Raw genomic sequence first — 14,104 nt, 5'->3', positions numbered from 1 at the left:
TCACACAATCACACAATCACACAATCACGCAATCACGCAATCACGCAATCACACAATCACACAATCACGCAATCACACAATCACACAATCACACAATCACACAAGCACACAATCACTCAATCGCAAAATCACACAATCACACAATCACACGATCACACGATCACACGATCACACAATCACACGATCACGCAATCACACATTCACACAATCACACAATCACACCATCACACAATCACACAATCACGCAATCACAATCACGCAATCGCAATCACGCAATCACAATCACGCAATCACACATTCACGGTCACACTAACACGATCACACAATCACGATCACACAATCAGGGTCACACAATCACGGTCACACAACCACACAATCACACAATCACACAATCACACAATCACACAATCACACAATCACACAATCACACAATCACACAATCACACAATCACACAATCACACAATCACACAATCACACAATCACACAATCACACAGTCACACAATCACACAATCGCAATCACGCAATCACACAATCACGATCACACAATCACGATCACACCATCACGGTCACACAACCACACAATCACACAATCACACAATCACACAATCACACAATCACACAAACACACAATCACACAATCACACAACCACACAACCACACAATCATACAAGCACACAATCACTCAATCACACACTCACACAATCACACAGTCACAATCACACAATCACAATCACACAATCACAATCACACAATCACAATCACACAATCACAATCACACAATCACAATCACACAATCACAAGCACACAATCAGAATTACACAATCACAATCACACAATCACAATCACACAATCACAATCACACAATCACAATCACACAATCACAATCACACAATCACAATCACACAATCACAATCACACATCACAATCACACAATCACACAAGCACACAAACACACAATCTCACCATCACACAATCACACAATCACACAATCACACAATCACACAATCACACAATCACAATCGCACAATCACAATTACACAATCACACAATCACACAATCACACAATCACACAATCACACAATCACACAATCACACAGTCACACAATCACACAATCACACAATCACACAATCACACAATCACACAATCACACAATCACACAATCACACAATCACACAACCACACAATCACACAATGACACAATCACACAATCACACACACACACAATCACACAGTCACAATCACACAATCACAATCACACAATCACAATCACACAATCACAATCACACAATCACAATCACACAATCACAATCACACAATCACACAAGCACACAAACACACAATCTCACAATCACACAATCACACAATCACACTATCACACAATCACAATCGCACAATCACAATTACACAATCACACAATCACACAATCACACAATCACACAATCACTCAATCACACAATCACACAATCACACAATCACAATCGCACAATCACAATTACACAATCACACAATCACACAATCACACAATCACACAATCACACAATCACACAATCACAATCGCACAATCACAATTACACAATCACACAATCACAAAATCACACAATCACACAATCACACAATCACACAACCACACAACCACACAATCAAACAAGCACACAATCACTCAATCACACAATCACACACTCACACAATCACACAGTCACAATCACACAATCACACAATCACACAATCACACAATCACACAATCGCAAAATCACACAATCACACAATCACACGATCACACGATCACACGATCACACAATCACACGATCACGCAATCACACATCCACACAATCACACAATCACACCATCACAATCACGCAATCACACATTCACGGTCACACTAACACGATCACACAATCACGATCACACAATCACGGTCACACAATCACGGTCACACAACCACACAATCACACAATCACACAATCACACAATCACACAATCACACAATCACACAATCACACAATCACACAATCACACAATCACACAATCACACAATCACACAATCACACAATCACAGAATCACACAATCACACAATCACACAATCACGCAATCACACAATCACACAATCACACAATCACACAATCACACAATCACACAATCACACAATCACACAATCACACAATCACACAATCACACAATCACGCAATCACGCAATCACGCAATCACACAATCACACAATCACGCAATCACACAATCACACAATCACACAATCACACAAGCACACAATCACTCAATCGCAAAATCACACAATCACACAATCACACGATCACACGATCACACGATCACACAATCACACGATCACGCAATCACACATTCACACAATCACACAATCACACCATCACACAATCACACAATCACGCAATCACAATCACGCAATCGCAATCACGCAATCACAATCACGCAATCACACATTCACGGTCACACTAACACGATCACACAATCACGATCACACAATCAGGGTCACACAATCACGGTCACACAACCACACAATCACACAATCACACAATCACACAATCACACAATCACACAATCACACAATCACACAATCACACAATCACACAATCACACAATCACACAATCACACAATCACACAATCACACAATCACACAATCACACAATCACACAGTCACACAATCACACAATCGCAATCACGCAATCACACAATCACGATCACACAATCACGATCACACCATCACGGTCACACAACCACACAATCACACAATCACACAATCACACAATCACACAATCACACAAACACACAATCACACAATCACACAACCACACAACCACACAATCATACAAGCACACAATCACTCAATCACACACTCACACAATCACACAGTCACAATCACACAATCACAATCACACAATCACAATCACACAATCACAATCACACAATCACAATCACACAATCACAATCACACAATCACAAGCACACAATCAGAATCACACAATCACAATCACACAATCACAATCACACAATCACAATCACACAATCACAATCACACAATCACAATCACACAATCACAATCACACAATCACAATCACACAATCACACAATCCCACAATCACACAATCACCTAATCACACAAACACACAATCTCACAACCACACAATCACGCAAGCACACAATCACACAATCACACAATCACACAATCACACAACCACACAATCACACAATCACACACACACACAATCACACAGTCACAATCACACAATCACAATCACACAATCACAATCACACAATCACAATCACACAATCTGTTCGGGGAATTTGTTCGATAGAGAAATCTCGAATTCAAATTGTCTGCCCGAAATAAAGATTTGCCGGTCTGCACGAACGAAGCTACTCGTTATTCGTTTGTGAGGGTTGGAAGACTGAAAGAGTGTTTTAAAGAGACATTTAAATGTATTTAAAGAATATAAGTTTACAAAAAAGACTGTTGACGTTTACTCGCTCGCTTCTAGTTACGTACTAGACTCGATCGCGATTACCCCTCCCTTTATACTGGTCTTCCAGGAACTCTCCAGAACTTTGGCGTTACTCGAAATTTCACGATGTCTCGCGGCTGCCCTCCCGCTCCGCACCACTCTCCCCGAGGCCTACGAGGCGGGAAGTACACAAACGGAAGGGAAGCTCGTCGAGACATCGTTCGTCAAATTTAAAAACAAAACACAAACGTTCTGGGAATTTCTGGAGCGATCCTTAACCGTTTCTTGAACATACCGCCCGCCTTCTTCGTAAAGCGAAGAATCGGCTATAGAAAAAGAAAGTAAAAAAGAAAAACAAAAAAAAAGAAATCCAATGTCGTGATCGCAAGTGTACAAAGGGGGTAAATCGCATAAGCATAAGAAACTAAATGAACATAGCAAAAATGCAAGAAACTAAAGAAAGAAATATAAAGAAATCTACCGCGAGCTTAGAGTTAAAGTATATATACATGAATATATACAGAAAGAGTATATTAAGAGTTGGTGGTAAGGCGTGTCGCTCGCTAAGCCTTTTCTCAGAATTCGGCCGAGCCGAAAGATTGGAATGTGAGAACCACCGACTAGAGGGGCTGGGTGTCAACAAGCCCTACCACTATCTCACGCGAACAGTGTTCACGCGGAATTTTCCGAGCTAAGTGGCGTCCGAAGGAGGCACCGGGAGAGGGCAGATTTTGACGATGGGCCGCGTTACGAGGCCGTTGGCAGTTCGCACGGTAACGACTCGTGTGTGTCCATCAGTCCCCGGGTGTAATGTTTCGATTCTACCCATTGACCATTTTGCTGGCGGTTGCAGCTCGTCTCGAAGAAGTACAAGTCTGCCAATCTCCAAGTTTTCCTTCTGGTGCCGCCACTTAGGGAGTTGTTGGAGCGTGTGCAGGTATTCGTTTCTCCACCTACGCCAAAATTGAGAACGCATATTAGAAATTAATCGCCATCGCGTAGTGAGTGACATTAGGGGAGCGGATGGATCGGGCTCTGGTGTAACGCATGTCGGTTCCCCTATAAGAAAGTGTCCTGGTGTAAGTGCGGAGAAATCTGATGGATCTTCGGACAGTGCGTAAAGTGGCCTCGAGTTTAGGCAAGCTTCGATTTGGCAAAGCAGCGTCGACATTTCCTCGAAGGTAAGTTTTGACTCGCCGATTATTCTTCGTAGATGATGTTTGACTGATTTTACGCCTGCTTCCCAGAGGCCTCCGAAGTGCGGGGCGTAAGGTGGAATGAAACGCCAAGTAGTGCCGTCCTTTTCTAACGCCAGGGCGGTTTCCTTGTAGAAGGTAGAGGCGGCGTTGAACCTTTGCGTCAGTTCCCTGTCGGCGCCGCGGAAAACGGTGGCATTGTCGCTGTAGAGGGTGGCGCAACGTCCTCGTCGTCCGATAAACCTTTGGAAAGCGGCTAGAAAAGAAGCGGAGGTTAAATCGGACACGACCTCTAGGTGGACGGCTCTCGTGGTAAGACAAACAAATAAGCAGATATATCCTTTATACGCCTTATACCCTCGTCCCGACGTCGTGCGTAGCATGATCGGTCCCGCATAATCTACGCCCGAGATGAGGAATGGTCGGTGGGGCGTGATGCGGTCCAGCGGCAATGAACTCATTAATTGAGAAGCAGGACGACCGCTGAATCGAGCGCAGCGGACACAGTCTCGAATAACCGAGCGTACCAAAGCGCCTCCACGCAAAATCCAGAATTTCCGCAAAAGTAAACTTCTTGTTAATTGTGGTCCTCCATGAAGTGTGCGGTGATGGGAATCCAAAATAAGAAGTCTTGTAAGAGCGCAGGATTTTGCCACGATGATGGGATGTTTTTCATCGTAGGAGAGCATTGCGTTGGTTAACCGCCCTCCGACTCGAAGCAACCCTTCCTTGTCCAGAAATGGTCGGAGTGAAGCCAATGGAGAACCCTTGGACAGTTCTCGACCTTGACGGAGTTGTTCGATGTCCTTTTCGAAGTGGTTACGTTGAGATGTTCGTAGAGCGACTCGCAGGGCGTGTGCTCGCTCTAGAGTCCGGATGGGACCCTTTTCGCACGGCTTCCTCTGAGCTAGTCTTGAAAATCTAAAACAATAGGATAGAACTTGTAAAAGACGTGTTAACGAGGAGAAGCGGGAAAAGAGTTCTTCCTCGGTCCTGTTCGTATGCACGTGAACAGTGACCCTCCTCTTTTCCAGGTCGATGGATCCATCTTCTTCTGGGATACTAGTTGGCCAGAGGTTGGATGCCTGAGCTAGCCAGGAAGGTCCGTGCCACCAAAGCCTAGAGTCCAGCAGTTCCGAAGGTGAGATACCGCGCGTTGCCAAGTCCGCGGGATTGCTGGACGATTGCACGTGCCTCCACCGATCCGCCGGAATGCGTGTTTGAATGCTAGACACTCGATGCGCCACAAAAGGTTTCCAGAGCGATGCATGGCCTCGTATCCAGCTCAGGGCCACACTGGAATCGGTCCAAGCGGTCAACGTTGCCGGTAAGTCCAGACCGTCCCTTACTTGGGTCATGAGTTTTGACAAAAGTACCGCGCTGCACAGCTCTAGCCTTGGTATTGTCAAAAGCATGGTTGAAATTTCTCCCTTATGCATTACTCGCAGATAGACGGCTGCAGCGTAGGCCCTTTGAGATGCATCGCAGAACCCGTGCAACTCCACCTTCTCGGTGCGATCTCCCAAGTAGCGAGTCCAGCGTGGAATGGAAAGAGCGTCGAGCTGGCTAAGGGAGGTCCTGAAGGAGTGCCAAGTGGTTTGGGTAGCTTCAGGTAGGTCTTGGTCCCAATCGATACCGAGTAGCCAGAGATCTTGTAATAATATTTTGGCGTAAATTAACACAGGTGCTGTCCAGCCCAGTGGATCGAAGAAGCTCGCCACCTCCGAGAGGATCGATCTTTTTGAGATTTTATCCGATTGGCTCATTGGACCGGCGACCCGAAGAGAAAAAGTGTCGTCGCGGGGACACCAGATTACACCCAAGGTACTAACTCCTGTTTTCTCATGAAAGCGGTGGGATTCAGTACTGTCCTCTTCCTGGAGCTGCGGTAGATTCGAAGCCCACTTACTTAGTTCGAATCCACCAGCTCTAAAGATAGATATAACCTGGCGTTTTAATTCGAATGCATTTTCTAAATCATCCGCTCCGGCTAGAATATCGTCGACATATGTATGTCGTTGTATCGCTCGAGCTCCAAGGGGAAAACGACCTCCTTCATCCTTAACCAGTTGTGCCAGCACCCTCAATGCCAAAAAGGGGGCACAGGCGGTCCCATAGGTGACTGTGGTTAATTGGTAATCTTGCACTGAAACGCCAGGGTTCGGACGCCATAAAATCCTTTGCCAATCCGCATCTGCCTGGTGTACCTTTATTTGACGAAACATTTTAATAATGTCAGTAGTAAAAGCTATACGAAATAGACGCCAGCGAGTCAGAATGAGCCATAAGTCTGTTTGCATTTTAGGTCCAGTTGCCAAGCAATCATTCAGGGAGTATCCTGAAGCGGTCCGGAACGACGCGTTGAAGACTACCCGAATCTTCGCAGTGAGATCGTGCTTCTTTACAACAGCGTGATGAGGTAAATAGTACGCCGGATGCTGGGGATCCGGTTCCGATGCAACCTGCATATGATTCAAGGTTAGATACTCCTTCATAAAGCTACCATAGCTTTCCTTCAAGCTGTCATTTGACGCAAGCCGACGTTCACAGTTTAACATTAATTTTAGAGCTGTTGACCTGGAAGGTTTAAGTGTGGCAACTGGATCTCGGATGAATGGTAAGCAAACAATATACCGACCGTTTGAATCCCGCGTATGAGTTTCCTGGAAATGCCTCTCGCACCTCTCCTCTTCCTCTGATAGTGAGGTTGGCTCCCTCACCTCCTCCACTTCCCAGAACTGTTGGAGAAGCTTGGTGACGGAGTCCTCCGTCTGAGTGTGAAAGCTACGAGCTGTCCCAGTTACCAAAGAGTTGTCTAAGGAAGTGGTCCCCATTAACACCCAGCCGAAAGGGGTGAGTTTAGCGACAGGCGATCCTTCGGGTCCCACACGAGTTCCCTCCTGGAAAAGGCTCCCGCACACATCGGCTCCAAGGATAAGATCCACACGAGATGGCACTCCAAAGTCTGGGTCTGCCAAAGGAAGGCCTTGAAGGTGAGGCCAAGAAGAGCCTTTGACTTGGTGTGTCGGCAACAAAGAAGTGAGCTTCCTTAGCACTAGAGCTCGAACGGACAGCCGGAAGTCTTCGGAATGACGGGAACGGACGACAAAGTTCACTTCACGGGTTGCAACTCCACTTTCCTGTTCCTGGACTCCCGAAATTGCGACCCGTACCGCCCGCCGTGGCAAGCGCAGGGCTTGGGCAACCCAGGAGGTCACGAAGGACGAGTCCGATCCAGTGTCAAGAAGAGCTCGGACTTCTATCATTTCTCCAGACGGCGCCTCCAACTTGACACGGGCTGTAGCTAACAGTGCAACTGAGCGAGACACCGTTAGGGCAAGAGCGTTTGCAGTTGAAGGACCTTGATCGGAAGATAAGCCAGCGGTGTCACCAGACGTTGATGCCTTTTGTACCATCTTTGTTGGAGACGGGCTCGATGTCATTGCATCATGCAGCAGAGTGTGGTGTCGTCGACTGCAGGCCAAGCATTTTTGCGAGGAAGGACACTTCTGCTGCTCGTGTCCAGTGTTCAGGCAGTTGTAGCAAACACCCAGTTCTTCTGCGCGTCCCTTGCGTTTGGCCGGAGATAATGTTTTAAACTTTGTACAATATCCTAGTCCATGATTGCCAGAACAAGAGGGGCATTTCCGGGAAGCCGTATTTTTCGTTGTGTGGAAAGTCGATGCAGACTTCTTAACGGCGGTACCCCCTTTAATTTTAGACTTGCCGTCGTTGCTGGGAGTAGCCTGAGCAGCAGGGTCTGTCATCTGAGCGGCATCCAACGCCTGGATGCGGTTTTCCAGGAACTTAGACAGCTCATAGAATGATGGTATCTCCCTAGAATTCACCAAGGAAGTTTCCCAGGCCAGGTGAGTAACTTTGTCCAATTTTTGGGTTAATAGGTAGACGAACCATTCATCCCAGGCTGTGACTGGTTTCTTCAAGGTAGTATATGCTCGAATCGTTTGTCGAAATGTATCGAGCAGTCGTTTTAATTCCGAAGCCGATTGTTGTTTTGCAGGTGGGCAGGCGAGGAGAGCACGATGATGCGAAAATGATAATAAGCGAGAATTTCCGTATCGTAGCTCTAAATCCTCCCAAGCTCCACGGTAACCAGCCTCCGTAATGGGGGTATTTTGAATCACTTCCGCCGCACTTCCGGTCAAACTTGACTTCAAATAGAGGAGTTTTTTAACATCCGATAAGTGGGGTACGTCATGTACCAGGCTCTTAAATAAGTCGCGGAAGCTTTCCCACTGTAGGGGGTCACCGGAGAAGGTCGGAAGATCAATTTTTGGCAGCTGTGGCTGCGCTGCAATCTGCTCGACTTCAGAGCGTAGCGAAGGAGTTCGATCCGCGAGCTGCTGCGCTATCATTGCCGACGTGTTTAAATAGGCCTCCTCTATCGTGGTAAAAACATCTTGTTGTACATAAGAACTTGCTGCGGCTTCTTTGCATCGCATCAAAGCTCGATGCCCGGAAAAGAAGGAGCTCCAGTAGCGGTCAAGGAGACCCATTCGCTGCTCCAATACGGCGCGAGTTATTTTATCCTTCCCCAGTTTGCAAAGGTTGCTCCAGAACCGCTGGATCCAGCCGGCGAGTTCTTCCTGTTCACGTAGGAGGTCGGAGAATGAGGCGGTGTTCGGCATGATGAGATTTTTTTTTTTTTTGAAGTTCTCACTTAAGTATAATTTTTAAAAAATTTCAGATGCAGCTGTTGAAACCACCGATAGTTGTCACCGAATTTGGATCGACTTCTAGAAGTATCAGCTGTCGCAAGTTTATAAACACTGACTGGTCGGCCGACACCGAAACGACAACAAGTGACGTCACAGCACGAGTACGAAAGAGAAAAGAAGCGAGGCAACGCGAGCGAATTGAGTTTAGCAGATCCGAAGAAGCGGAAAACACACTCCACTTTTCGAAAAGGCACTCACTAGTTCTCCAGCACAACACTAGTCACTTCCACTCAAGGCACGAAGGAACGGGTTCGTTTCTCGCATCCGGCTCGAAGGACCAAATGTTCGGGGAATTTGTTCGATAGAGAAATCTCGAATTCAAATTGTCTGCCCGAAATAAAGATTTGCCGGTCTGCACGAACGAAGCTACTCGTTATTCGTTTGTGAGGGTTGGAAGACTGAAAGAGTGTTTTAAAGAGACATTTAAATGTATTTAAAGAATATAAGTTTACAAAAAAGACTGTTGACGTTTACTCGCTCGCTTCTATTTACGTACTAGACTCGATCGCGATTACCCCTCCCTTTATACTGGTCTTCCAGGAACTCTCCAGAACTTTGGCGTTACTCGAAATTTCACGATGTCTCGCGGCTGCCCTCCCGCTCCGCACCACTCTCCCCGAGGCCTACGAGGCGGGAAGTACACAAACGGAAGGGAAGCTCGTCGAGACATCGTTCGTCAAATTTAAAAACAAAACACAAACGTTCTGGGAATTTCTGGAGCGATCCTTGACCGTTTCTTGAACACAATCACAATCACACAATCACAATCACACAATCACAATCACACAATCACAATCACACAATCACAATCACACAATCACAATCACACAATCACAATCACACATCACAATCACACAATCACACAAGCACACAAACACACAATCTCACAATCACACAATCACACAATCACACAATCACACAATCACACAATCACACAATCACAATCGCACAATCACAATTACACAATCACACAATCACACAATCACACAATCACACAATCACACAATCACACAATCACACAGTCACACAATCACACAATCACACAATCACACAATCACACAATCACACAATCACACAATCACACAATCACCTAATCACACAATCACACAATCTCACAACCACACAATCACACAAGCACACAATCACTCAATCACACAATCACACACTCACACAATCACACAGTCACAATCACACAATCACAATCACACAATCACAATCACACAATCACAATCACACAATCACAATCACACAATCACACAATCACAATCACACAATCACACAAGCACACAATCACACAATCACACAATCACACAATCACAATCGCACAATCACAATTACACAATCACACAATCACACAATCACACAATCACACAATCACACAATCACACAGTCACACAATCACACAATCACACAATCACACAATCACACAATCACACAATCACTCAATCACACAATCACACAATCACACAATCACACAATCACACAACCACACAATCACACAATCACACACACACACAATCACACAGTCACAATCACACAATCACAATCACACAATCACAATCACACAATCACAATCACACAATCACAATCACACAATCACAATCACACAATCACAATCACACAATCACAATCACACAATCACAATCACACAATCACAATCACACATCACAATCACACAATCACACAAGCACACAAACACACAATCTCACAATCACACAATCACACAATCACACAATCACACAATCACACAATCACACAATCACAATCGCACAATCACAATTACACAATCACACAATCACACAATCACACAATCACACAATCACACAATCACACAATCACACAGTCACACAATCACACAATCACACAATCACACAATCACACAATCACACAATCACACAATCACACAATCACACAATCACCTAATCACACAATCACACAATCTCACAACCACACAATCACACAAGCACACAATCACTCAATCACACAATCACACACTCACACAATCACACAGTCACAATCACACAATCACAATCACACAATCGCAATCACGCAATCACACAATCACGATCACACAATCACGATCACACCATCACGGTCACACAACCACACAATCACACAATCACACAATCACACAATCACACAATCACACAATCACACAATCACACAATCACACAATCACACAATCACACAATCACACAATCACACAATCACACAATCACACAATCACACAATCACACAATCACACAATCACACAATCACACAATCACACTATCACACAATCACACAATCACACAATCACACAATCACACAGTCAGACAATCACACAATCGCAATCACGCAATCACACAATCACGATCACACCATCACGGTCACACAACCACACAATCACACAATCACACAATCACACAATCACGCAATCACACAATCACACAATCACACAATCACACAATCACACAATCACACAATCACACAATCACACAATCACACAATCACACAATCACACAATCACACAATCACAAAATCACACAATCACACAATCACACAATCACACAATCACGGTCACACAATCACACATTCACACAATCACACAATCACACAATCACTCAATCACACAATCACACAATCACACAATCACACAATCACACAATCACACAATCACACAATCACACAAACACACAATCACACAATCACACAACCACACAACCACACAATCATACAAGCACACAATCACTCAATCACACACTCACACAATCACACAGTCACAATCACACAATCACAATCACACAATCACAATCACACAATTACAATCACACAATCACAATCACACAATCACAATCACGCAATCACAATCACACAATCACAATCACACAATCACAATCACACAATCACAATCACACAATCACAATCACACAATCACAAGCACACAATCACAAGCACACAATCACAAGCACACAATCAGAATCACACAATCACAATCACACAATCACAATCACACAATCACAATCACACAATCACAATCACACAATCACAATCACACAATCACAATCACACAATCACAATCACACAATCACAATCACACAATCACAATCACACAATCACAATCACACAATCACAATCACACAATCACAATCACACAATCACAATCACACAATCACACAATCCCACAATCACACAATCACCTAATCACACAAACACACAATCTCACAACCACACAATCACGCAAGCACACAATCACACAATCACACAATCACACAATCACACAACCACACAATCACACAATCACACACACACACAATCACACAGTCACAATCACACAATCACAATCACACAATCACAATCACACAATCACAATCACACAATCACAATCACACAATCACAATCACACAATCACAATCACACAATCACAATCACACAATCACGATCACACAATCACAATCACACAATCACAATCACACAATCACAATCACACATCACAATCACACAATCACACAAGCACACAAACACACAATCTCACAATCACACAATCACACAATCACACAATCACACAATCACACAATCACACAATCACAATCGCACAATCACAATTACACAATCACACAATCACACAATCACACAATCACACAATCACACAATCACACAATCACACAATCACACAATCACACAATCACACAATCACACAATCACACAGTCACACAATCACACAATCACACAATCACACAATCACACAATCACACAATCACACAATCACACAATCACCTAATCACACAATCACACAATCTCACAACCACACAATCACACAAGCACACAATCACTCAATCACACAATCACACACTCACACAATCACACAGTCACAATCACACAATCACAATCACACAATCACAATCACACAATCACAATCACACAATCACAATCACACAATCACAATCACACAATCACAATCACACAATCACAATCACACAATCACAATCACACAATCACAATCACACAACCACAATCACACAATCACAATCACACAATCACACAAGCACACAATCACACAATCACACAATCACACAATCACAATCGCACAATCACAATTACACAATCACACAATCACACAATCACACAATCACACAATCACACAATCACACAGTCACACAATCACACAATCACACAATCACACAATCACACAATCACACAATCACTCAATCACACAATCACACAATCACACAATCACACAATCACACAACCACACAATCACACAATCACACACACACACAATCACACAGTCACAATCACACAATCACAATCACACAATCACAATCACACAATCACAATCACACAATCACAATCACACAATCACAATCACACAATCACAATCACACAATCACAATCACACAATCACAATCACACAATCACAATCACACAATCACAATCACACAATCACAATCACACATCACAATCACACAATCACACAAGCACACAAACACACAATCTCACAATCACACAATCACACAATCACACAATCACACAATCACACAATCACACAATCACAATCGCACAATCACAATTACACAATCACACAATCACACAATCACACAATCACACAATCACACAGTCACACAATCACACAATCACACAATCACACAATCACACAATCACACAATCACCTAATCACACAATCACACAATCTCACAACCACACAATCACACAAG

General features: G+C 44.1%; 1 protein-coding gene across 1 annotated transcript; it reads right to left on the bottom strand.

The window, feature by feature from the left end:
• Window positions 1-4,166: 4,166 nt before the first annotated feature.
• On the bottom strand, window positions 4,167-9,320 carry LOC143266190 (uncharacterized). The gene has a single exon (XM_076541803.1). The coding sequence runs from the start codon at window positions 9,318-9,320 to the stop codon at window positions 4,167-4,169; it is 5,154 nt and encodes a 1,717-aa protein (XP_076397918.1).
• Between the last annotated feature and the right edge of the window lie 4,784 nt (window positions 9,321-14,104).

Source organism: Megachile rotundata, unplaced genomic scaffold (genome assembly GCF_050947335.1).
Source record: "Megachile rotundata isolate GNS110a unplaced genomic scaffold, iyMegRotu1 scaffold0083, whole genome shotgun sequence".
Taxonomy (NCBI): domain Eukaryota; kingdom Metazoa; phylum Arthropoda; class Insecta; order Hymenoptera; family Megachilidae; genus Megachile; species Megachile rotundata.
The sequence above is the reverse complement of the archived record's forward strand: the minus strand, read 5'-3'. Positions and strand labels throughout refer to the sequence as shown.